The sequence below is a fragment of the Peromyscus maniculatus genome, chromosome 4 (genome assembly GCF_049852395.1).
Source record: "Peromyscus maniculatus bairdii isolate BWxNUB_F1_BW_parent chromosome 4, HU_Pman_BW_mat_3.1, whole genome shotgun sequence".
Taxonomy (NCBI): domain Eukaryota; kingdom Metazoa; phylum Chordata; class Mammalia; order Rodentia; family Cricetidae; genus Peromyscus; species Peromyscus maniculatus.
The window spans coordinates 97,068,036-97,093,998 of NC_134855.1; the positions used below are offsets into that span (position 1 = coordinate 97,068,036).

General features: G+C 42.2%; 1 protein-coding gene across 4 annotated transcripts in view; it reads right to left on the reverse strand.

Annotated features, from left to right (window-relative positions):
• Ino80 (INO80 complex ATPase subunit) overlaps nucleotides 1-25,963 on the reverse strand; it is a 112,836-nt gene that overhangs the window by 41,868 nt on the left and 45,005 nt on the right. For all 4 annotated transcript variants that reach the window (XM_042275971.2, XM_042275969.2, XM_076570371.1 and 1 more), the window contains exons 22-27: nucleotides 25,629-25,696; nucleotides 24,103-24,196; nucleotides 22,963-23,134; nucleotides 18,946-19,086; nucleotides 12,814-13,039; nucleotides 7,626-7,753 (exon numbers count right to left, since the gene is read on the reverse strand). In XM_042275971.2, the coding sequence (XP_042131905.2) occupies nucleotides 7,626-7,753; nucleotides 12,814-13,039; nucleotides 18,946-19,086; nucleotides 22,963-23,134; nucleotides 24,103-24,196; nucleotides 25,629-25,696 (829 nt within the window). The remainder of the gene's footprint in view (nucleotides 1-7,625; nucleotides 7,754-12,813; nucleotides 13,040-18,945; nucleotides 19,087-22,962; nucleotides 23,135-24,102; nucleotides 24,197-25,628; nucleotides 25,697-25,963) is intronic.

Below are 25,963 nucleotides of genomic sequence, written 5' to 3' on the forward strand. Positions count from 1 at the left end.
GGGAGAAAAGCCATCAATTGTACTACCCAGCTCTGCGTGAACCCTGAATGCTACAATATTGGCCTTCTAGGCAAGATGCCTATTGGTTCAAAAACAGTATGAAGATAACCAAGGTTCTGGTTGAATATGAAGATTGATCCACAGGAAGAAATCTATGCCTGCTATTATAAACGTCCATTGCTCTGGAGGTCAGATGCTCTCTCTATCAAGGCATCTACTTCTGTTGTTTTCCTAAAGGACATGTTGTCAAACTGTCTTCTAAATACTTACTCAACCTTGGCCAGAGAAGCTTCTTTTTGTAATGGTCAGCAATTAATGCAGCAGTTCAAACTGATAAAGGGATGAGAGTAAGTGCCCACTGTATGCTTGGTCCTAAAAAGGACATCTATGTAACACACCTCCACCCTGCCAAGGTTCAGAGAACATCACAGAAAAGGAGGCAGAAAGGAGGTAAGAAGATGGGGACGAGGGCCGAAATGTTGCCTTCCAGATATGACATGGCCAGTGTACTCATAACTCACTGCAGTCAACATTCTAGTAGGCAGCGCTAACTAGTCTATAGGTTATCACAAAAAGAGGAGAGTATGTGGGAGCAGGGCATGCCGGGGAGGAGAAGAGGGAGTTGAGGGTAGACTGGATCGAGATCCATTATATACATGTACAGGAATGTCGACTCTATTAAAGAAATGACTGCTCTCTAACAAATAGATGTATGTTATATCTATTTGTTATACAGAATATATAAATATGTACATATACATACACATGCACACAAAAGTAGATAAACATAGAAGATTTATCTTAAATCTACCTTAAATATGATTTCTATTTGTTAAATATATCTTAAGGAAAGTTTCAAAGATGAAACTAATATACACCCCAAATCCACAGGTGAGGACACAAGCAAAGAGCAGAAAGAAAGGCAGAGGCAGAGGCGTCCCTTTGAGGCCTGGTATTGGACATGACCAGCCAATGACATTCATCACTAGGGACACCTGGAGTTTGTCAGAAACACAAAACCGAAGGCAGAACCAGAATCTACATTTTGATGATGTATTGCTTGTAAGCATCAAGTTTAAGAAACACTACTGTAGAGAGCGAGAGACTTTGGAGCACTCAGTCCTAAATGAAATGTCTTCATCAAACCCCTCCCCTCAAGGCTCAGGGATCTGTGTGGAAGAGGCAGAAGGACTGTAAGAACCAGAGGTGGTGGATGACTCCAGGGAAACAGTGTCTACCAGACCCAAGGTTGATGCACATATAAACTCAGAGACTGGGGCAGCATGCCTGAGGCTTGCACAGGTTAGCAACCAAGAGGAAGTAGACACAGACTCCCACCTCTAATCAAGAAGCTATCTGCAACCAAGACCAGCTGGCAAAGGAAAACTTCACTTTTCTCCAAACAAGTCTCACTGGGTCTATCAACTGCACTTTAGGGCAGGCCCCATGTCTAAGAGAAACTGACCAACACAAAATGAACTCAGTAGTATTTTTGCAGACTTTTTGACTCATTTTGATTTGTTTGGGTATTTTTTGTCTAAAGAACAAATTTGGGTGGGTAGGGAGGTAGGAAGGATCTGGGAGAAATCAGGAGAGGGGAAAACATGGTCAAAATATATTTTATGAAAAAAAATTCAAAAAAGAAAGACAACTGCTGTAGAACACACTATTTTTAAAACACTGGCACTTTCTGGGCCCCTCATATCTGTAGCTCAGGAGAGTTTAGAACTCAGGGCAATCTTCCTACTTCAGCACCCTGAGTACTGGGATTGCAGGACTATGCTATCAGAGCTGACAAAACACTACAACTTTTTCCAAACTAAAGGCTAATCGACTCCCTCTATATGCAAAATAGATAAAGGCATCACTATTCTGGTTAGTGAAGACAGGTGGAGGTTCAGGGTCCCATTTGCCCACACTCTAGCTTGTTCTCAATCTACAATAGTCCTCCATTTTGAAAGCTCCTACAAATTCAGACCAGTTCTGGATCATATCCGTAAATCCTACTTATTATTTCTCAGGGTCTCACCTCATAACGAAGAACTAGCCAAAGACTCTCTATGGAGTGAGGGACTGATCTCAAACTTGTGGCAATCCTCTTGACTCAGACCCAAGTACTAGTAGTATTAAAGGCATGAGCTACTGGGCCAGGCTCTATATCCTACATGTTTAACCACTGACATGCAAACAAAGGTATCAGCATAATGAAGTAGTTTTAGCAAATGCTTTCTCAACCATTTCAAGTTCACTAAGTAAAACAGATATACAGATACAGTAGCGTAATGCAAAGATACTAGGTGAACCTTGCAGTACTGGTGCTGTGTTGTTGATGGCTGGGATTTCCTGAGCATTCCCAAAGTATAGTCAGTGTTTTATGTATTTTCCCTGGTTCAGCTCATCTCATCCTCAGGATGGCCTTTAGGATAGGTGCTATTACAGTCACTCCCACTGTCCAGTGGATGGTCAATGAAGTCTACAAAGAGACCTGGGGCTAGAATTGGGACTCACAGATTGGTTCAAGCTTCACTCTTCTTTTGTTTCCCAGTAAAAGGATACTCACTGCTAGGTGGGGAAGGGAAATGGGGCAGGGCCTCATCCACCCTAAAGTTTATTTCAAATTTGCCTTTGATGTTCATTTTAACCCAATTTCGCTTTGATAAAGCAAAGTGAGAGAAAGACTCAAAGTGTTGAATCAAAAACCTCCAGACATGGTGTAACTCAATTTTTTTGAAATTGCTTCATCTTTGGGTTATATCACCAGGAAAAAGTCAGACTCCTCTCTATGTCTGTTACAGTTTCTCTGTAGCCTAAGCATAATGTACCAAGAGAATGAAATATGATGGCTTTATTTCCCTTACAAAATACAGATCAATTCAGAGCAGATTCTTTTCTAAGATTCTTATGGGTTCAACATAATCTTTGCCTTTCTTTTCTCCTATACTGTACCTTCCAGTCACAGTGGACTACCTCCCCAAGTCTATACTTTCACATCATTGCCTTTTAAAAATCAGGTTTCTTTAGTTTTGAATTTCCTTTCTTCCTGATAATTACAATCCAATTTAAATTCAGTTCAGATCTTACTCTCTATGTATGTAGCCTTCTGCAAAGTGGCTGAGTTACAAATAAACATATTCCCTCTAGCTCTCCTTAGTTTTGCTAATGCTTCATTTCGGCACTAGTATCAGGATTCATTAGGCAGTTATTTGTGTATGTAAAGTCTATTCCACGAGGTCCATTGCTGTTTAGCATAATGCCTTGCTCACAAGTGTCATGAAAATAAATATATTTATTTATAGATTTTATTTCTTTTTTTAACATGTGTTTCCAATGCACATGTGTGTGTGGATATACTCATCTGTATGCAGTGGGCAACAGAGTACATCAGGTGTCCTGCCCTATCACGATCTACGTTATTCCCTTGACAGGGTCTCTTACTGAAACTGGAGCTAGGCTGGCAGCTAGCAAGCCCCAGAGATTTTCCTGTCTCTGCTGATTTTAAGTAGTGTGGCTGTAAGCTAAAACATTTTCCCTACCATTCTTAAGACCTTATGAAAATTCAGTTGACAGTGACTCAAATTTGCTTTTCATTCTGCGGGGACAGTTAAGAACACGCTAGCTTCCTAATATAGCCGAAATCACGGTTCCCAAAGGTCATCTGGAGCTGTAAAGAAGCCAGTGCTCAGATGACACGACAGTGTCTGTTTAGGATGAATCCTTCTCCAGTGAGGAGCTGTACTTCAGGATTGCCTGGACAAGTTACACAACCCAGTGGTCTCAGGTGTCACATTTAGCTATGGATTATCTGGATTTAATTCTATATCCTAATATTTTAAAATATGAGTTCAGGTTAAGATCTGTCTGGATTTCAGTACTTATTAATCATGCCATACAATCATGAGTTGACTGACTTGTTACAAGGACTTTCATACTGCACAGGAGATCGATCGATGTATTTCTTTTAAATTCAGACTCAGTTACTTATGCAACAGGAGTGAATCTCCAAAGATGAAACCCAGATATAATGAAAGCTGTCTGTAATAAATTAACAGCTCTCTTTAACTATAAAAATATCACAGAGATGGGCCTCCTTCCCCACAAAAAAGGTGGCAGCAGACGAGCTTGTGTGACCCACAGCTGTACAAGCTCATCCCAGCTGCTCAGGGCTACGTCTGATTCCACAGTCCCTCAACAGGGAAGACACTATAGGTGACGCCACGGTAGCAAGTCCACCAGAATGCAACACCTACTCATCTCTACTATCTTCTACTTCTGCCGTGCAAATGATAAAATTCCTAGTTCTGTAAGCAAATTTCCCCTTTTCTTTAATTTCCTCACTCAGAAATATTTATTTGAATGCCATGTACTGAGCTAAAACATTTCTGAGTACAGAATTACATTTGGAAGATCAGGCACTTACACATTTAAATTGAAGTGAGATTTTTATCAAAAGAAAAAAAGGCTATCAATCACTATTTATGTGTTTAACTGAGATGGGGTCTCAGTGTCTCACCCTGGCTGACCAGGAATTCTATGCAGACCAGGTTATCCTTAAACTCAGATTCCTCCTGCCTCTGCCTCCCGAGTGCTGCAATTAAAGGTGTACACCACCATGCCCAGCTGTCACTTGCTTTAGAAACCAGCCAAGGCAGGAGCCCAGAACTAGTGCCGCCCCCACTAACGGCCTCATATTGCCTTCTAATTTGCTGAATTCAAGAAACACAGAAACAAACAGCAGGGCCAAGGCAAAAGACGGGAGTAATAGGGAGGAAAGGGACCACTAGGTGAGCGAGAGGTCATGCTCCCCAGCCAGGCATCGAATCTCAGTGGCCTCAAGTATCTTTAACTCCCACATTAAGTGGGAACTTTTCTTTCCCCCTCTGTACAACTGTAAGATGACAATGGTGGTGTGGTATCCCAAAAATAAAAACTGACTTTCTGAGCCTGAAGAAACCAGACAGGAAGTATTGTGTTAGAGAAGTCAGGTATACTGAAGAAGCATACTCTTTCTATAAATGCCCATCTTTAGACAAAGGGACTCAGGTTTCATGAAGGAGTCCATTATGAAAGTGACTGGAAATATTCTGACAAATACAGGAATACAGACCTAATGCTGCATTCCCCTGAGATCCATGACACGTTTACATTTCAGTAAACCATCAGCCAGAACAGTCAACACTTATGGGCACTGCCACTTGCTCCTCAGCAGCTCAGCTCAGCTCTGTGAGAACCAACAGCTTGGAACGAAGAACATGGCTCAGCCGTGAAACTCAGGTTGTGAATCTGCTTTTTCTTAATTTATAATTCTCCACAGAGAGGCACCTGCATTTTAAAGTTCTCAGCTGTCTTGTTCATAAATACCACCCACTAAGCCACCTAAAACTCAGGGCCATATCAGACATAACCCACCCACACTCATCTTCATCTGTCACAGCTAGCTTACAGCTTACTTATTCTCTCATGATCCTTGGAACTTCTCTGAATATGAATCAACTTTTGAGACTCTATATAATTCTGAAATAGCCCAGAAAAAGAAAGATTTTTGCCATCTTTACTAAGCCCATTGTGTACTGCTCTTTCAGTAATTAAAAATGACTTTTTCTATGCGCATGGGGGTTTTGCCTGCACATATGTCTGTAAATTACATTTGTGGGGTGCCAGAATAGGCCAGAGAGAGTACTGGGTTCTCTGGGGCTGGAGTCAGGGACAGTTGTAAGCTGCCATGTGGGTGCTGCCATGTGGGTCCTCTAGAAGAGCTGCCAGTGCTCCTCAGCTGAGCCATCTCTCCAGCACTTCTCTTTGTAATTCTTTTGTTTTGGTTTTTTGAGACAGGGTTTCTCTGTATAGTTTTGGAGCCTGACCTGGATCTCACTCTGTAGACCAGGCTGGCCTTGAACTCACAGAGATTCTCCTGGCTCTGCCTCCCAAGTGCTGGAATTAAAGGCATGGGCCACCACCGCCAGGCCTCTTTGTAATTCTTAACAGCTGACAATCACTACTTCCCCTGTACTTTCCCCAACTCTTTAGGATGAGGCAAGCACACAAGAACCAAAAGAGCGCCCCTCACTGTACGACTGGTACTTAGACTACTTTGGCTACTGTCGTCACTTGCTCTGAGCAGAGTTCTTTTAGCTGAACTGCTGCTATTAGAACCTGACTGTATTCAAGATTTACACCACCAAACATGGCTGAGGCTATCATATACCTAGCATACAGAAAGCCCTAGGTTCTACTTTCTGAGCTGTATGTGGGAAACTGGGGTGAACAGCAACTAATCAAAAGAAAACATTTGCAACAGTGGCTTAATCGCCTCTCTTATGCTCAAACTTGTTAGGACTTTCCCATCATTTATAAATAGGTGATGTCATGAAACAAATCAGAAAGTTTGTCATGTTAAAAGTACTCAAAATCTAAGCACTGTATGAAATCTAAGACTTACAGAAATAAAATTGACTCCAGATGTTGCTTATTACATCTCTTGCTAAAATAAGTTACCAAATTATTAAAAGGAGCTTGCCCACAAAATGGATAAACACCCTGCAAAATCTACCAAGTCAACTTTGGTGTCCAAAGAACCTAAAACATCCCCACTCCTTTTTAAAATACTGTTTTATTATTTGTGTGTGTGTGTGTGTGTGTGTGTGTGTGTGTGTGCGCGCGCGCGCATGCATAGATAAACATCTGGAGGTCAGAGGACAATCTGTGGGAATTCAGCTCTCAACCATGTGGGTTCTGGGAACTGAACACAGACAGGTCACCAGGCTTGGAGGCAAGTGCCCTTGTGCTGAGTCATCTCACCTTCCCTTCCGCTATCCCATCCCTTCAGTATCTTCACGGTCCTGATCTCCTTGTTCTCAAACAGGGACCATCACAGTAATCTCTACTTAATACTATCCTTCAAGTAGCATGCTAGCATACAGAGCTTTTTGTATATTAAACCCAGCAAAAAATATGAGCTCTTTATATAGTTCTAATCACCAGATACCTCAGCCTCTCCCAACTTTCCTGTAAGGGACTTAACTCTGGTGGTTTGCGATTATTTGTTCTTGTTCTTTTCTTTCTGTCTACGACCTCCTCTTGCACAAATAAGCCATCCTTCAGAAAAGAAAACAGAGAGGCCCTAACCATGTAACCAGTTGTCTTTGATGGCTAATCCAATGGTGAACCATGGCTGTACATTAACATTACCTCAGGAGATTTTAAATATCCTAATTCTCAGAGCTCATTCCAATGTCTGCAACATATAGTCAAGATGAAAACCATAAAATTTAATCTGCTTGAATAGCTGTTTCCCGGGTTTTTAGCATAAAAAAATAAAAACATAAGCAAAAAACTGAATCTCCAATCTTGACTTCTATATGGAATTCAGAGACTTCCCAGGCTAGGATCTGCTTTAAAATTGTGGCATTTCTTCTCTTGTAAAAGAAGAGTATTGTATTTCATTGGCTAAGGGAACAGACGTCCTCTGATGACTGGGGGATGGGGCACTCTGCTCCTTCTACAGACTAGAAAACCACAAAGACTACTTTGGGTGTTCCCAGTAATTATGGCTGATACTATAGGGACATCAGATTCCTATCCAAATTAAATGTCAAGGACTCCTAGGTCCCCAAGGTTCCTTCTCCTACCTCCAGTAGGTCTATCATCCTGGTCATCTGAGAGTAGATAAGGACCCTATGTCCTTGAGACTTGAGTCGAGTCAACAGGACATCAAGGGCATACAGCTTTCCACTGTCTGTGATGAGGCTCTCCTTGCCTGGGGAGAAAAAAAGGGGTAGGGGAGGAAACTATTTAATTGAAGCAACAAATCACCCACTGCAAAGCTGTATGCTACCGAAATTTCTGTAATCAGGATGCTTATATTCATGAGGTAGAATGGAAAGCTCTGTTAAATCCTGACTCCAGGAGTGATTGTGAAGGCATATCCTGAAAGAGCTGGAGACAGCCTCTCAGCTGACAGTGCTGATTAGTGTTTGGTTCACATTCTTACTGAGGGGACACCAAGGATACAACGTTATCTACTAGTGACAAGTATGTCATGTGCTATAAGTACCCTCAAGACTCTAATCCTTCTGTTTACTTATTTCAAGAAACTTGTTGCTTCTAATTCTGTGTATGCTGGGTTGAATGAGACTCTTATGAATGCTTGGTCCCCAATTAGTGGATTGCAGGGGTGGCCTTGTTAGAGGAAGTGTCACTGGGGGTGGCTTTGAGGTTTCCCAAGGCCACTGATTCCAACTTGTAGGAAAGATGTACGCTCAACCACTGCTCCAGCACTTTGTCTGCCTGCTGCCATGGCGCCCTGCCAGGCGGGCGGATCATGGACTCACCTTCTAAAAGCCCCCATTTAAATGCTTTCTTTTATAAGTTGTATTCAGCGTGGTATCTCTTCACAGCAATAGAACAGTAGCTAAGACAGAAGTTATGCCCTAAAAGCATGAGAACAGACAGAGACAAGGGCAGCTGTCTGGAGATAATGTAAACACCAAGAAATGTAAGTAAATGTGTCTACCCTTGACACCCTCCAATAACTGCTATCAATTCCAGGGCCACGTGCTTAGCATGTGCTCTTTCAATGAGCCCTACTCCCAGTTTTTCAGAAAGAACAGATTTTAAGCTTCTGTGAAATAAAACTTTCACCCATGAACTTGTGTTTTCTCTTTCCTCTTCCCACATTTCAGCTCGAGATCTCTTAAGAACACTTAACTCCCAAGTTTTCATCTTATCCATTCAGTACCATTCACTCACATCATATTCCAGGAAGGAGAGTTTCCTGTTTGCAGACCGTTCATAAACATGCCCTGAACAATTGTTACGTTAAGAGGGAAAGAAAAGAGGCTTGAGGGGCTACATAACAATATATATGGAAGTGGCTGGGGAACACACACACCAAAAAGGAGAAACAATATAGAAAATTTTACACTGGCAAACCCCCCAAAAGTAAAAGAAAAAACTATGAAGTCAAACTTAGTTTCCGGGGTTGAACCATGCTTTCTTCAGAACTGCAAGGCCAAGTACTGACAGTAGTCCAAGAATTCTCAACTGTCATTCTTGCCACTATTTGCCAAGTACACAATTATTGTCTACACCGAACGAGAACGGATGTGCTGACAGCACCATAACAAATCACCAGCTGCTCTGTTTTTGCTACAAAGCTATGGGTCCTGGATGTTTACTCCTATGCACTGCACCCTTTTCCCACCTTCGGAATGCTGCCAGGACGCACTGGGCTCCCCTCCCCTCCCCTCCCCTCCCCTCCCCTCTTCTGTGCTCCACACCTTGGTTCAGTCTCTTGGTTTGCTCCTGTCTAGATTACTGCCATGCTCTTCTCTCTGCTGTCTCCTTACCAGCACAGATGACTGCAGTGCAGCTGGAGTGAGTGCTGAGCTTTCTCCCTGGCACCACACAAGGAGGCCAGTGGAAATTCCAAGTCTGATCAGGCAGCAATGATTCCTGAACAATTCCAGAAGTTCCCTTCTCCTCATAATTCCTTCTTTACTGAATGTCAGGAGTCTCTTGGTTTTGATAGCTTTTACTATTTCCCACAGAACTAGTCATTTTCCCCTCATTTTTAAAGCCACACGATTTTCAGTCACTGAATGGGAATGGGCAAGCTAAGCTCTTCATGCTTTCATAGCCTGCTTATGTCTCCTCTCCCTTCAGAACAAATCAGCAGCAAAGTACACACAAATCTGTACGGTGTCTAGACTCTGAGAAGCACCTTCTGACTTTGTAATAATAGATTTGTTTATTTTATGTGTATGTGTGCTGGCTAGTTTTATGTCAGCTTGACCCAAGCCAGAGTTATGGAAAGCAGAGCACCTCAGTTGAGAAAATGCCTCCATAAGATCTGGCTGTAAGGCATTCTCATTATCAGTGATGGCCAGCCCATTGGGGGTGGTGACATCCCTGGGCTGGTGGTCCTGAGTTCTCTAAAAAAGCAGGCTGAGCAGGCCATGAGCCAGTAAGCAAGACAGTAAGCAGCGCCCCTCCATGGCCTCTGCATCAGCTCCTGCCTCCAGCTTCAGTTGCTGTTCTGACTTCTTCCACTGATGAACAGCAATGTGGAATCATAACCCAATAAACCCTGTCCTCCCAAGTTGCTTTGGTCATGGTGTTTCCTCACAGCACTAGTAACCCTAAGAATATTTACCTATATGTATATATGTACACCATGTATGTGCCCGGCACCCAGTGAGGATAGAGGAGAGCATCAGAAATCCTGAATTTGGTGATTTGGACTTTTTAAGGCACTACATGGGTGCTGGGAACTAAACGTGGGTCGTCTGTAGGAGCAGTGAAGTCTCTTAAGTTGGGAGCTACCTTTAGCCCCTTACTGACTTGAAAACCATGATTAAATAGTCTTCACACTTCCTTGCTTCCCAGAGTTTCTTAGTATGAGAACTAGAACGAACTGATGCTAGGGTGAGAAAAGTGCAGAGGTAAAGAAAGATGCACGCACACACGCACACAGCAAGCATTGCTAGCTTGTCACTAGTTGGGGGAGGTGGAGGCAAGGGACTAGATCTGGGTTGTGTCTGTTTGTTTTGTGGTGCTGGGGTCACACACAGGGCTCCTAGATGCAAGGTAAGTGTTATACCAGTGAGCTACATCCTTAGACCAAATGGACCTGTTTGGACTATTCTGAAAGCAAAGACTCCAAAGAAACAGACTTGAACCACGGGGATAAAACACTTAAGCAAACAAAAATATTTCTGAGTTCTCCAGTGAGTATGCTAGACAGATCAAATCAGTGTCTAGCATTTGTCCTTAATGAGATATGCAGAAAACAGGCTTCTTTTGGCTGTCCACCCTGGTATCTTTGGGGCCTGGTATACATCATTCAAATTTTTTGTTTGTTTTTTGTTTTGTTTTTTTGAGACAGGGTTTCTCTGTGTAGCTTTCGGAGCCTGTCTTGGAACTCACTTTGTAGACCAGGCTGGCCTTGAACTCAGAGATCCACCTACCTTGCCTCCCAGTGCTGGGATTAAAGGCTTGTGCCACCACCGCCTGGCCACATCATTCAGTTTTTAAGAGCTACCAAGATCTGTGGTACAAAAGCACCACCTATGGCTAAGTGGGGCACAGAGCCAGGAAAAGCGTAACTCCCAAGAAATCAAGCAGATTCTGCCCAGTCAACTCCAGTCCCAGCCCATTCTTTAAACTAGGACCTCAAAGGATCCTGAAACAACCAGACCTATCTATCCTCTCTCATAATCTTTCTAGCAATCCTCTGGTATTTACATTTAAACACTGGTTCTTGCTTTCCACAGCCTAGGACTCTGTTAGTGACAAGACAAAAAGACACAAATATCTCTCTTCTCCAAGGAAAGAAGCCCTCTGAAAGGCTGAAACTTGCAGAAGCAACCAAGATATGGAAGTCAGAAAATTTTGGTCAGTCTTCCAAACAACGCAAAAGACTCCACCTTTCCCAGGGAAACAAAAAATGTAAAAGTATATAGAAGGAGGAGATAAAATACAGACAGGTTCAAGTGATACCCCCCCAGCCCTACCCCGCCCCAGCTAGTCCACAGAGCACAATGGGGTCAGTGAGGAGCTTGTCGGTTCTCACAGTAAACAGCCAGTGAGGCTGGTGCTTTTTATCGATGCGAAAAGAACTCAGACACTTCCTGCTATTTAAACAAGGTCCATTTTTCTTTCAAAGAACAGGAAAAGCCACAAGAGATTCCCACAGCGCCAGCAATATGCCTTCTACTCCTATACTGGGAACTAATAAGCTAGAATGAAGGAAGAAGAAATATGGTACATCTTGCTTCTTTTGGTACCCATGCTTCTTTCCTACCTGCATGTTTGTGGTATCCATCCTGTCCTGCTTTATGCTTGGACTCAAACACTTTTACCTACTACTTTCATGCATCCTCAGTCCTTCTGAGGCCATATGCAATAAAGATTTCACATACCCAAACAGACATAGTCAAAGCACTCTAAAAGGCTATCAACAGGATGATACAAAGCCTGCAGACAAGAAACAGAGAAGCAGGCCTCCCCGTAGAAGTCCAGCTGTCACTAACAGCAGATGCTCCCCTTGAGAGCACAGTCCCAGTAGCTTCCACTAAATTTCAGTAAGAACACAATCAAGACATCGAAGAATCTGGACAATCAAGCTAACACTGTAGCTCGAAGCTACACTCTACAGCAGGTGGAAAGTGAATCAGTCTGTGGCCCTTCTGTGTTCCACTTCCTCAAGTGCAGTCTCACTGAAGCAAAGATGAAAACCTAGTTTCCTCTCAACCCTGGACCTTGACCCCAGGGGGTCTGGGAATCTGCTAGTGTTTTGGCACAAAACATACTGTTTTTCCTCCTATTATCATTTAGATCTCTAGGCCTGTGTAGGACACTGTTTGTGCTACTTAAACTAGGCTCTCTGGAGTGACGACATCCTCATTCATCCCACTGGCAGCAGCACAAGACAACTGCACCCACTCGACCTGAGCCTTTGCTAAACTTTGTGTGTGTGTGGTTTTTCTTTTTTTTTTGGGGGGGGGACGGACTCTGAGGTGGGTGGAACCCAGGCCTTCTGTATGCTAGACAAGCACTCTACCAGTGAGCACCCCAGCCCCCGCCTTTTTAAAAAAGGGGCGAACTCAAGAGCAAATCTAGAAATAAACATTCCTCTTCCCAGCTTTCCACTCAAGACACAGGTCACTTCTATCTTGACCTATAACTTACAGGGGGAGGAGAGACAGAAACCTCACAAACTCTCAGCACCAAACACTGGAAATTCTCACACGGGCTTTCTCCCTCCTCTCCTCTTACCAAAGCTGGGAACACGCTCCAAGGGAGCAGAGGACTTACCTGGAATTCTGATGAAAGACCAGCCGTTCTGGGGCCTGATGCTCCACAGCCCTCCAGCTGGCTCTGGGAAGAACTGCGACCTGCGGTTTAGCCAATCGGTAGCCAGCTCGGGAGCCCCATTCAGCAAACACTGCTTGGCAGCAAGACTCCCTCCTTCCTTCAGAACCCTTCTCTCATACTCTGCACTTCGGTCATTACAGTAGGAATCCAACGGCACTGCGGTGACCTGCAGGGCCAAAGTCACAGGGGGTAAATCACTGCGTCTGCATTTCCCACACACATCAAGCCTTGAGGGAACTCCAACTTTTTTTTTTTTTGCTTCTGAGACAGGATCTCATGTAGCCCAGGATGGCCTCCACATTTTCAGGAAGCCAAGGATGACCCTGAACAACTGAACAACCCAGTGTGGGAGTATAGGCAAATTTCAGGCTTGTGAATGCTAAGCAACCACTCAATCAACAACTGAGCTTTATCCCTAGGCCCAGAACTCTGAAATCAGAGCACTATGATAATCTCAGGCTACTGGCTTTAAATTTCCTCATCTAACAAAATAAGATGATGCCAATGACTGAGTCAGAGAGCTCTTGGTAAAATGGTAATCTCTAATATTAAACACGAACCTATAACCACAAAATACAAAAAGAAACTGGAGCATGTGGATAGACCAGGATGCTAGTGTGACAGGAGTCTACTCTCGATCCATTTACTACTCACACTCATTACCAGATGTTCTTGACAAAGAACTACTGGTCACACATGACGGTGATACCAGAAAGGGATCTGGAGATGGACAGACATCATTCAAGGACTACAGTATTGCTCTGACACACATGAAGCGATCTTTGTTTTTTGAGACAGGGTCTTACTATGTAGCTCTGGATGTCCTGGAACTCTTTAGACCATGCTGGCCTCGAATTCACAGGGATCCTCCTGCCTCTGCCTCCCAAGTGCTGGGATTAAAAGTGTGTGCCACCACCACCTGGCTATGCCTGAAGCTATCTTTAATGCTTTCATGGCAAAATTTCTTTGTTTATCAAGACTTCTCATGGACAACCCTAATGGAGAAGACGGGAAGACTTCTTTCAAGCCATGCTGGAGAAGGAATATGGGACACAGGATAGAGAGAAGCAATCACCAGCAAGCAGTGTATTCATTTCCTGGCTAAGGCAGAGACTGCACAGAACTCTTATGTCATCATAGTACAACCTGATAAAACTAAAATGTGGCCTTCCCAATAGAGAAAGGGCTCTCTGCCAACTTAGAAACATAGGTTCATCCTTTTATAGTTCTCTGTGAAGTCATCTGATAAGAAGACTGTTGAATGTAACCTCTTTTTAAAAAGTAAAGGCTTGGGGGCTGGAGAGATGGCTCAGTGGTTAAAAGCACTGACTGCTCTTCCAGAGGACCTGAGTTCAATTCCCAGCAACCACATGGTGGCTCACAACCACTTGTAATGAGATCTGGTCCCCTCTTCTGGCCTGCAAGGACACATGCAGACATAAATAAATAAATAAATAAATAAATAAATAAATAAATAAATAAATAAATAAATAAATAAATAAATAGAAAAAAAAAAGTAAAGGCTCTGGTACTCCACCAAGTCCAAGATGATGAAAACGCTAAAAGCCCATTCACCAAAAGCAGTAAATTACTCAGACAAAGAGATGGGGAGAAAATGGGTGTAAACAGCCAAGAGTGCATAAAGAGCCAAGGTGTGAGAGAGATCAGAACGAAGAAGTTGTTGTACCTAGTTGGGCTGTTCTACAATTTCATGGCAGATGAGTACTTAGAAATTGCTTTGCTATTAACGACTCTATTTTCACAGGAATCAACCTTTAGAGCTGTGATGGAAGCAGATGACAGGTGTGAATCTAGGAGGGGAAACTATTTTGACCTAGGTTAACAAACAAGCCTGGACAATGATGCTAGCTGAACATGGGGTTGCAGGTGCTTCTGCTAGGAGCCAGGGCACCACGCGCAGGTAAACAGTCTCATTTCTTATCAACAGCCAGAAGAGAGACAGCACTAGCTGGCAGCCGGAGGGAACTAAATTCATCAGAGAGCAGTGCCATCTACAGTTCAGCTGCAAAACTACCAAAGGCCACAGCAGAGGGCCGGCCAGGAGCTCCAAACCCACGCAGGGCTAAACCAGTTCCTGCAGACAAGTCCTACTGCTTTTGTTTCTTCCAGAGCATCTTGGATGTTGTTGCTTTCCTTCTCGCTCACCTCATTTTCCCATGGATACTTATAAAGATAGAAAGAAAAGCAGGTTTACAAAAACTGTATCTCTCTCTGAAATAGTTTATCTACTCTGCAATCCCGCAGACTTTGGGCCAGAGCAGACATTTCCCATGTAGGATGTGAGTCACATCATCTCAAACTCTCTAACAGCTGTCCTGCTATAAAAATGATTAAAGCAGTGGCTGTGACCTTAGGGGAGGGCTCTACATATGCGCAAACAGCATGTGTTCCTGAATGGGTAAACACTCAATTCCTCTCCTGACTGCATCACCATCGCTGCATGAGGACTGAACCTAGGAACTTGCTCATGTAAGTGCTCTTCCACTTAGCTACATCCTTAGACGCTTTTGTTTTTTTTTTGGAAGGTCTCTCATGTAGTCTAGCTATCCTGGAACTCATGATCCTACTGGCTTAGCAGCTTCCTGAGTTCTGGGATTACAGGCTGAACCACCACACTGGACAGTGGAGACTAATAATGGATATTCTACAATTAAAGAAAACCCTCTCTAACTTCCCCTTATTTTCTAGTACAAAACAGAACTCAAACTGGAATCAAGGCTTTTGGGGTCATAATCTCAAGATGGAAATTCTGAAACTAGATGCTCAGAATGAAGGACAATGGAAGATCAGTGACATAGGCAAGTGTTCTCCTGCTAAGGACTTGTACAGAGGTGCTCCTAACAGTTTAAAAAGCAAAACATCTTCAGTTATAAACTTACAATGTTGCCAACATCCCATCCTTCCAAGTCCAGTGCTGAATACAAGGCACAATTCTTTCTTTCTTTCTTTTTTAAAAAAGTATGTAAAAAGTATGTTTTCTTAACATGTATGCATATGCACTATGTGTGTTCCTGATACCCATGGAGTAAAAAGGGTGTCAGATCCCTTGGAACTAGAATGATCAGTTGTGAATCTCCTTGTGGTACAGGGAATTGAACCCAAGACACAATTTTTTTTTTTTTTTAAATAAGCTTTGGTTGACGAGCCCTGGTTCAAGATATATGTGGAATTATAAAATATCATAGTCTAAGTATGTGAGCAGTATATTTTGGAGGTCCAAAGGAACAAAAAAGTCCATTTCTTCTTAGAATAATCCTACTTCTAAATTAGCTTCATCCTAGATAGCTTGTGCTCATTCTGCAAACCTTGATGGTGCAGAAATAGTAGCAATGAGGCATGACGTACCATTCTTCCCTCCCCACAAATGGAAATGAATCCTGCGTCTAGTCCAGGCATATCCAACCTGTGCTTGCAGGCCAGGTGTTCACGGATAGCTACAAATAAAACCCAACTCTTCTGTCCATGACAGCATCATATCACAATGTCAAAAGGTTGTACCCCTTGCAACTCCCACATGCTAACCCCATGCTTTGCTTCATTAACCTCCTAAATTACTGTAGTTGGAGGAGCTGCTTCGTCAAGCATTTAGGGCGTCCTTCCTGACATGTATGTTCCTGCTCTGACTCTGGGAGCGTGACTACTCCAAATATTTCTGGGTTTTGGTAAGATGAATGCCCAGGGTCTTCCTTACTCTACTAACCCTATAGAACTACTTCTCAGCTATTGATAAACAGTTCCTTCCTTAGTGATGGTTACCTTAGAACACACACCAGGAAAATGACTGCTAGAAGTGGTTGGCCAGTCAAGGCTCCAAGGAAATCAATTTCTCTCTCCTCACCAAATGTTTAAGGTTAGTAGAACGAAAGACATCTCATGAAATAATCACTTTAATCATCCCCAGGACCGAGATGAAAGGTGAAGCCTAGTTAGGCGCACATAAAATAGTCAGACATGGTTAGAATCCCCATGTCCTCAAAATCATGGTGTAATTACTCCTGTTTTCAGGTCCAGCACATGCTACATGAGAAAACTCTACAAATATGAGGAGAGACTGCATAGGGAAAGAGGGGGGTGAGTTTTCTACTGCTCCCTGACAACCACCACACATGTACAATGATTACAGCTTCTTCAAGCAACATTTATCATTCTTTAGAGGAAGAGCACCATCAGACGTGGCAGTTCAGACTTCTGCCTAGCCCCTGTAAAAACACTGTGTTTTCTTTGCTTTTTTCTCTTCCTTCCCTTGTGAGACAAGGCTGGACTCAAACTTAACAACTCTCTTGCCTTAGCCAACCAAATGTTAGAATGGTAGAGATATAAGCCACCATGCTTCAGCCCAGGACTGTTTCTCATATTTTTGTTTGTTTAAATTTCTAATTTTGGGAAGACATTTTTGAGCACAGTTGGTTATAGAGATTTAGGGAGTCTTGAGAGATAACAAATATTTCTTATGTGCATAAAGACAATTTTTACATACATAATGATTTAGTAGCTTTTATTGGTTCTATGACACACTAGGAATAGTTTTGGCATTCCTCTCCCAGAAACCTAAGTCTCCTCTCTTAGGAACCTGGTACAGAGATCAGGTTAAAAGAGAAGGAAACCAACCATGCAACAGTGAAGCCTGAAGGCTGTTTTCTACACAGTACTCGGCTTTAGAAACTTTGTACAAAAAAATACATTTCCCTCAACAGCTATGGTTCTAAGAATGCTCTGGAGCAACAGGATACATACAGATTCCAAATACTTTTTCCATAAATACACAGCAAACAGGGTTGAAGTGGCATGGGAATTAGGCTCACACAGCACAGAACCAATAGATAGATATCTAGGCAGGGAGCAGCCCATGGGACTCAGTACTTCTATTCATCTTTCTTTAGACCCTTGATCAGATTCTCTTTTATCAATTCTCATTTAATAAAATATGCAAACTGATAAAAATAATGGCAGACAAACGTTTCCAAGGAAGACCTAAAAGTTTCTTTTTGGGATAGAACTGTGAAAACAGAAGATTTGGGATGAGTGAGGGAACAAGATAAAAACAGAAAAGGGAAAAGCTCCTTAGCTAACTCTGTTGTCCCAGGAGCAACAGAAAACAGCCATCTGGGAAAACAGAAGAAATGTATCCTTTTGTCTAAACACTTAGGTGGGTCTGCCTTTCTCCCTTGACATACTTCTTCATGGAATAGGGAGAATTTTTGTCTGACCTTTCTATGATCAATGAAGAGAAGAAAGGAAGTGGAAGAGGGAGACAGAGAACCAAAGGAAGGCCCTCAGGGCTGTTTGTCAGCAATCCCGGGAATACTGCTTGAATAAACAGGGTAATGGAAGAGCGCATGCTCAAAGCTGAAACCACAACAGAAATACCAACACTATCACCCCCCCTCACTCCCCCGGGAAAAAAGTTTGACTACTGAATGTCAAGTAAGACACAGCAGTCACTGTTCAGATGGAGTACACCTGAGAAACACAATCCAGGCAAGGCTGCTGAGGAACTGAGAGCACAGGAGACTGGGAACTGCCTGATTCTGGAGTGACCATACTGAGATAAGGCCAGATGAACTCTTACTAATGAAGCCACTACCCTAACTCAGTCACCAGCCTACGACAACCTCAACAAAACATCAAAGCAGGTGACAATGGCTTTTCTCCTGGCCCTGCTGTCTGGGTACTGATCTTCCTGACAGATGGCTTGCACATTACAGTTTATAGCTTCTGACTTAATCAAAAGTAGCAACCACCAACATACAAGTTAATTCTAAAAATCTCTACATTTCAAGGGAAAGTACTATCTTGGCAAAGACAGGATCATGGATGTTCTCCTGCTCTTAAATTTTCTTTTGAAATAGGTCTCAGTATAATTCAGTCTTGCCTTGAACTCTAGAGCCTCCCATGTCTTGGGATCACAAGTGAATAACCATGCCCAGCTCCTTTCCTTTTACAAACTAGAATTGGTATGTTCTGAAGCTTAGAAACTACCCCGAGTACTGGTTCTTTTTCTCTTTCTTAACAATATTAAGTGTTTCTGATTTTCCCTCCTGGGAGACTTACTCGTGGACTGGCCACACACAAAAACGATGGCAGCTCAGTGAGCAGGCAGCAACGAAGGGAGGAGGTAGCTGATCTCCGCTGATGGACGACCTGATCTGAGTAGCCACTCACTGCTTTACAGTGGCTGCTGAAAACAAGAGACTTAAAACAAAAACAAGGGGTTAACGAAGCGGAACAGAAAAAGTGTCACACACTGAATATCCAACTCAATCAACATTTTTTATGGCCAATACTATTAATTCTAAATTACCTTTAATCAGAACCAAATGTGTAATATATAGTTGAGGCTCATGTTAACTTAAAAATGTGGTTTTATTAGTATACAAAATCAAGTGTCATTTCTAATTTCACTTCCAGAAGAGAAATACTATGTGTGCTAGGTAGCTATCTGGTTTGTTATGACTATGAATGCAAACTCAAATCACAATGATTAAGACTAGTTTTTTGTAAAATTTCCCTTAAGACAATGTAGTATCAGGTGCTAATAGTGTCATGTAGTTCTAACAAAGTTGGTTCTTCTTGAGACAGTGTCATACTACGTAGCCTTTGATGGACCAGGCTGGCCTTCAATTCACGGGAGCTCTGCCTGCCTCTGCCTCCTGAGTGCTGGATCAAAGGTGTGCACCACCCCCCCTGCAAACAGTGCTTCTTTGGAGAGAATTGCACTATGCAACCATATCTGGCCTACACAACTCACTCGTAGATGAGGCTGGTCTCCAAGTTGTGGCAATGCTCCTGTCATTCCTTCTCAAGTGCTAAGAAGATCACAGACATGCACCACCATTCTGATTATTTTTCTTATTTACACAGAGACGGGAATACAAGGGTTCATGAACAGGAAAGTCTCTCTTTAGCCTCCATTGGACAACTAATAAGAAATGTTAACTGAGATTGGACAGTGTTAGGGCACGCCTTTAACCAATCCCAGCACTCGGGAGGCAGAGGTCGGTAGATCTCTGTGAGTTTGAGACCAGCCTGATCTACACAGCAATTTCTAGGACAGTCAGGATGGCTCACAGCATCTTTAACTCCAACTCTAGGCAATCCAACACTCTCTTCTGGTCTCCTCAGGTACCATGTACACACTTGGTTCACAGACAAACGTGCAGGCAAAATACCCATACACACAGAAATAAATTAATTGAAAAAAAAGTTTTCTAGAAATAGAAAATAATAAAAAAATCAAAGCACTAACAATTGGGTTGGGGATATTGCTAAGTAGGTGTAATGCTTATCCTAGCCTGCATGAGGACTTAAATTTAACATGAAGCACTGAATAAGGGCTGGGTTTAGAGGAAGATTAGATGTTCAAGGTCTACATTCTTGGCTACATTATGAGGTCTAAGCTAACCTGAGCAACATTATTATTTCAAAATAATGTAAATTCTTCAATTATAGTATTAGGGACTGAAGATGTAGCTCAGAGGTAGACAGAGTGCTTGCCTACTACAAATAAGGTCCCAGATTCCATTACAGAGAAAAATTATTGTATTCTTATTTTTGCAGGGGTTGGCCTGTGTGCACCCAGCATTCTCACTCATGTTCTAGGTGGCCTCCATCTGTAGTCCTCTTGACTGAGCCTCCCAAAAGCTGGGATTGCAGGTGGACACACCACACCCATCTGTTCCTTCAGTGGTTTCTAATCACTTTAGTACAATGGTAGGCCCACGGAGCTTTGACAAGCCTAGGTCCATGTAGCTGACATGTTTTGCCTTTTCTGTAGGTGCTAAGGTCCTTGTAACCCCTACCAAAGAACCTCTAATCTTTTAATAGCATCTGTATTCTTTAGCTGGCTTGTCTCTGCAATAAAGTTCTCTTGTCTTTTACATTTTTATTTATTATCACCTGAATGATTAATATGAAAATTATTTGGCTGTCAGCCTGTACTAATAAATGCTGACTAGCTAGGTACACTACCCCTGAAGCTTAATACTAATGTACAGACAAGGGTTAAAAATGAAGCTCTAGGGCCGGGCGTAGTGGCACGCCTTCAATCCCAAAACTCCAAGGCAGAGGCAGGCGGATCTCTGTGCCTGGTCTACAGAGTGAGTTCCAGGATAGGCTCCAAAGCTACATAGAGAAATCCTGTCTCAAAAAAAACAGAAGCTCTAGGTTGTTTTGTATTGTTTGTTGTTTTCTTGATCTCTCAAAAGTGTACTTTCTGACATGAACAGTAAGTCCTCTTATCCTCCTGAGCTAGAGAGGAGACTAGACAGGTACAGGCCCACGATCTCTGCTTATCTCAGGAGTAGTTCAGGACTGGTAGCTGGGATACCCACTGGCATTCAGACCATCTCTGGACAAGCAGTTGACATAACATCAACAGATAACTTGGCATTTGAAAATTTACTGACTTCTAAACAACAGTAACCAAACACTATCTCTCTCTCTAAGCCATCCTCATTCTGAATATTCTCCAAGAGCAAAACTCAGCAGAAATCTTTCATTACATTCATAGAATACACAAGGGAATGAACATTTTCTCCAACTTCTTCCTTTCAACAATGTAGTTACTATTAAGAAAGGGATACAAGGAGCTGGAGAGAAAGCTCAATAGTTAAAGCTCCAGCTATTCTGCTCTTCCAGAGGACCTGGGTTCAATTCAGAGGCTCATAACTGTCTGTAACTTCAGTCTCAGGGGGTGTGATGCCCTCTTCTGGCCTCCATCAGTATTACATAAATGTGGTATTCAAATGTAAATGCAGGCAAAATATACAAATATATTAAAATTTAAAAAAATTTTTAATGAAAGAGATGCCAAAACTCATCATAAGGAATCTTAATAAAATATCGGGCCAGGCATGGAGGCACACACCTTTAATCCCAGCACTTGGGAGACAGAGGCAGGAGGATCTCTGAGTTCAAGGCCAGCCTGGTCTACAGAACAAGTTCCAGAACAGAGATACCTTGAATGGAAAAACAACTCCTCACTTCAACCCCCATCAGTCCCTTTCTGGAAAATGTCTATCTAGCAGTAATTCTATTCTTGGGTGGAAATTCCCACATGAGAAATAATGTCATATATATTAGGTATTTTATTGGAAGTCTGTAAGTCAAGATAATTTATATCTAATTCTAGGTTTTTTTTTTTTTTTTTTTTTTTTAGAAAAAGCTCATTAGTTTACAATATTCAATATGTAACCTTTCCCTTACAGAAATCCTGACAACTTCTCAAATACTTTACTCTGTCTATAATCAATGTAAGGGAAGCAGGGTAGGAGGGTAGGATCAGTGGAGATACAACTAGCAAAATTATTTCTTTAGTCTATTTTGGCCACCATTTTATTTAAAGAAAACAGTGACCTCACTGATGGGATGGTGGTTACTTGGTTTTAACAAGTTATAGCTTTTGCTAGTCTCTTGTTCTGTGTTCATGCTCTTGACTGCCATATCACCCCGCAGCATGAGCAGTCTGGCTGCCAGAACCACAATATGCACACAGTAATAACGCAAAGCTTTGCTAAAGAGTCTCTTGGCACCATGCAAGCCTCAAGTGAACATAAGCAGGCCAGGAAGAGAGACTCAAGCTGGCTCTCAACTTGTAAACCTTTGCCTTAGCCTCCCAAGCTGCACAGGAGTACATGCAGGCAAAATGCCCATACACATAAAGGATAAAGGAAGAATTAAGAGAGAGCAAGCCAAGCCGCTCTCCATCACAACAAAGTTATAAACAAAACATTTACACAGGAAAAATATACATACAATATAGGTGTAACTCAATACATGGTACAGATCCCCTCAGAACACTGAGGTTCTTGTTTGTTTGCTTTTTGTTGTTTGAGACAGGGTTTCTCTGGGTAGTCTTGGCTGTCCTAGAACTCACTCGGTAGACCAGGCTGGCCTTGAACTCAGAGAGATCTGCCTGCCTCTGCCACCAGAGTGCTGGGATTAAAGGTGTGCACCATCACTGCCTGGGTGAACATTGGGGTTCTTGAGAACACCATTTATTCTTACTAATGCAAAGAAAAAAGAAGTGAGGCTACTAAGTAGACAATTTAAGCACAGATAACTCCTTACCTTTAACAAAGGGCAGCTGCAAAGGTTAGGGAAGGAAAGTGGAAAATCAACTCCAAGAAGAAAATCCTTATTTCTCAGATATCTCTGATGGCTCTCCCTGTCTGGCTCTCCCCAAGAGCGCAGCTGATGGAGCCTGTAGGAGGCTTTCAGAGACAGGAAAAGAGCTAACCACCTGAAACAAACCACAGAGATATGCTCACTCAGTGCTCTTAGGAAGTTTGGCAGTTCACAATAAGGACCTATCTCATTATCACACATCATTTGCAAATCTTGAGCATTTAGGAAACAATTCTTTCTGACCTTCAGATACAGTCATTACATACTTTTGTTCTATATATTCCTTTACATGATTTGTTTTTAAAGTAAAATGCTCTATACAGCTATAATAAAAAGCAAATAAAAAAAGTATTCAGAAACATTTATATCTACTTCAAAAACTTTTACCATAAAAACTTATCAGGAAGACAGTCATTCCTAACGAATTATCTATTTCATTAAAAACAACATAATAGGGGTTAGAGAGATGACTCAGCATTAAGAGCACTGGCTGTTCTTCTACAGGGCCCAGGTTCAATTCCCAGCACCCACATGGCAGCTCACACCTGTCTGTAACTCCAGACCCAGGAGATACAAATATAAAAATACATATATATGCTGGGTGGTGGTGGTGGGGGCACACGCATATATATATCTTATATATTAAAAACAATGTAGTAAAAACCAATGAAAGTCATTTTGTAAAGAATAAAAACACACAGCTAAATTTTCCAGAAGGCTTGAGGTAAAAGTAAGCATATCTATATGCACCTATGTGCACGCGCGCGCGCACACACACACACACACACACACACACACACACACACACACACAAAGACTTTAATAATTCTTTTTTATTTGGGGGTGGGACAATGTTTCATGTAGCACACGCTGCTTCCAACACCCAATCCCTCTGCCTCAACTTTCTAAGTGCTGGGATTATAGGCATGTACCACCACCATCCCTAGCTCATAGGAAATTATCAATAATGAAAAAAAAAGAGGCTCAAATGGCCTAATATTAAATATTTAATTTCAAAGTATTTCATTTTTGTCCCTGCCTATTCCCAACTGCTCTTCTAACAAAAGTACGCAAACTTCTCACCTGGCCAAAAGTCCCTGAAGCATGAGGTTTGCCATTTCTGCTGGCGAGACATCAATAAATCGAAGGAAAGAAAAGCAGCTTCCTTCATTAATACCTGGAAAATCAAAGAACAATGCTGAGCCCGCGAGCAAACCAAGAGACAATCCTCAACCTGCTGACTTGTTTAGTTCTGATCCAGCCAGGATGTCATGTTCGTGTACTACAGCCACAGACAGAAGCCGTACCTGTCAAGTACAGCACATACGGGACCGAGTGGAGATGGCTCAGCAGTCACCTTTGGGGGCTTTGGCCTCTGGTGAATTTCTATGATTTGAAGAAAAAGGAAAGGACAGAACAGAAGAGAAAGGTTCTGAACTTTCGCCTTAATATTTTGGACAATGCTCAAGGTCAAGCAGCTTAGGATAAGGAAGAAGAAAGGAATTCTCAGTAAAAACATTAATGTCAAATTTCAAGTGGAAGAAATTCTTTGTTTTGAGATAAGTTCTCATACAGCCGGAGGGAGGAGACTCAAACTTGTTATGTACTCCAGGATGACTCTGAACTTCTGATCTTCCTGACTCTCTCTCCTGAATGAAGGGATTACAAATGTGTGATCTGGTTTATTAGGTGCTAGGGATTGAACCAACAGCTCTGTGCATGTTAAACAAGCACTTTATCATGCCCAGCCCAATTCTTGTTTTTTTTTTTAAAGTTCTCATACTAGGCCAGACTGGCTTCAAACTCATGGCTTCGGTCTCCTGAGTACTGAGATTACAGAGGTGAGCCACTGGACTTGGCTTTAAAGAAGAGAAATTCCTAAGAGACAGGTAGGTATAAAACGGAGAAAGTCACTATGACTATTTTGTACTGCTTCCTGTTATATGTACAAATAACAGAAAGTAGGTCTTCACAGTGACTCATGCCTTTGATCCCAGCACATGGGAGGCAGAGGCAGGCAGGTCACTGAGTTAAAGGCCAGCCTCTTCTACAGACAGGGTTAGATAGAGAAACCCTGTCTTCTCTAATAAAACAACAAACCAATAAAATAAAATAAGAATTACAGAAATTATAGATAAAGATAAACAACTTGAAAATTTTTTTTTTGTCTTTCGTTTATGAGTGGTACAAAAGCATGTGTGTATACAAGTTCACATGAGTGTGGGCAAATTGCATGTGCAAAGGTACCTTCCTTGGTGCCTTTCTATCTTCTGAGGCAAGTTTTCTGCCTGAACAAGGTGTTCCTTGATTTGACTAGTTTAGCTAGCCAGCTACTTTAGGGATCCTGTGTCTTCTACCTATGTGCTAGGATTGCAGGAGGGCTACCACACCCAGCCAGCACTTACCTGGGATCTAGAGTTCTGCACTCGAGTTAGTCCTCACACTAGTGTGGCAAATGCTAATGTTCCATAGTCAAAGCCACTCCCTAGCCACTAACTTAGCAATTTATCAAGACACCAGAAAATAAAAGTCAAAACACCATAGTCACAAGCAAAACAGAGACCATCCTGGTAAATCCCGACACTCCTTTCAAAGATCAAAACTCCTACCTTTTCTGTGGAAGAGAGACTGCTGGATATAGTCTGGTGCAAATGGAGAAAGAAGAACCTTTAACCACCTGTAGAGCAAGTAATTGAAACAAATCTGAAGGGGAGTACAAACACTGGGAAGTTAACTAAACGAGAAGCTCCAAATTAAGGAAAATCTTTTAAGACTATTTCTACACTTAAGTTTCTTGTCATATTACTATGCAAATCATGGCACAAATGCTAGAAAATACAAAACTGTTACAATAATGTAACTCTCTCCTCACTCACAGACTCAATTCTAGCCTGAACAAAAAGGACAACTCTGGTCCACTTCTCTTGCTCGAATCTGCTAAGTG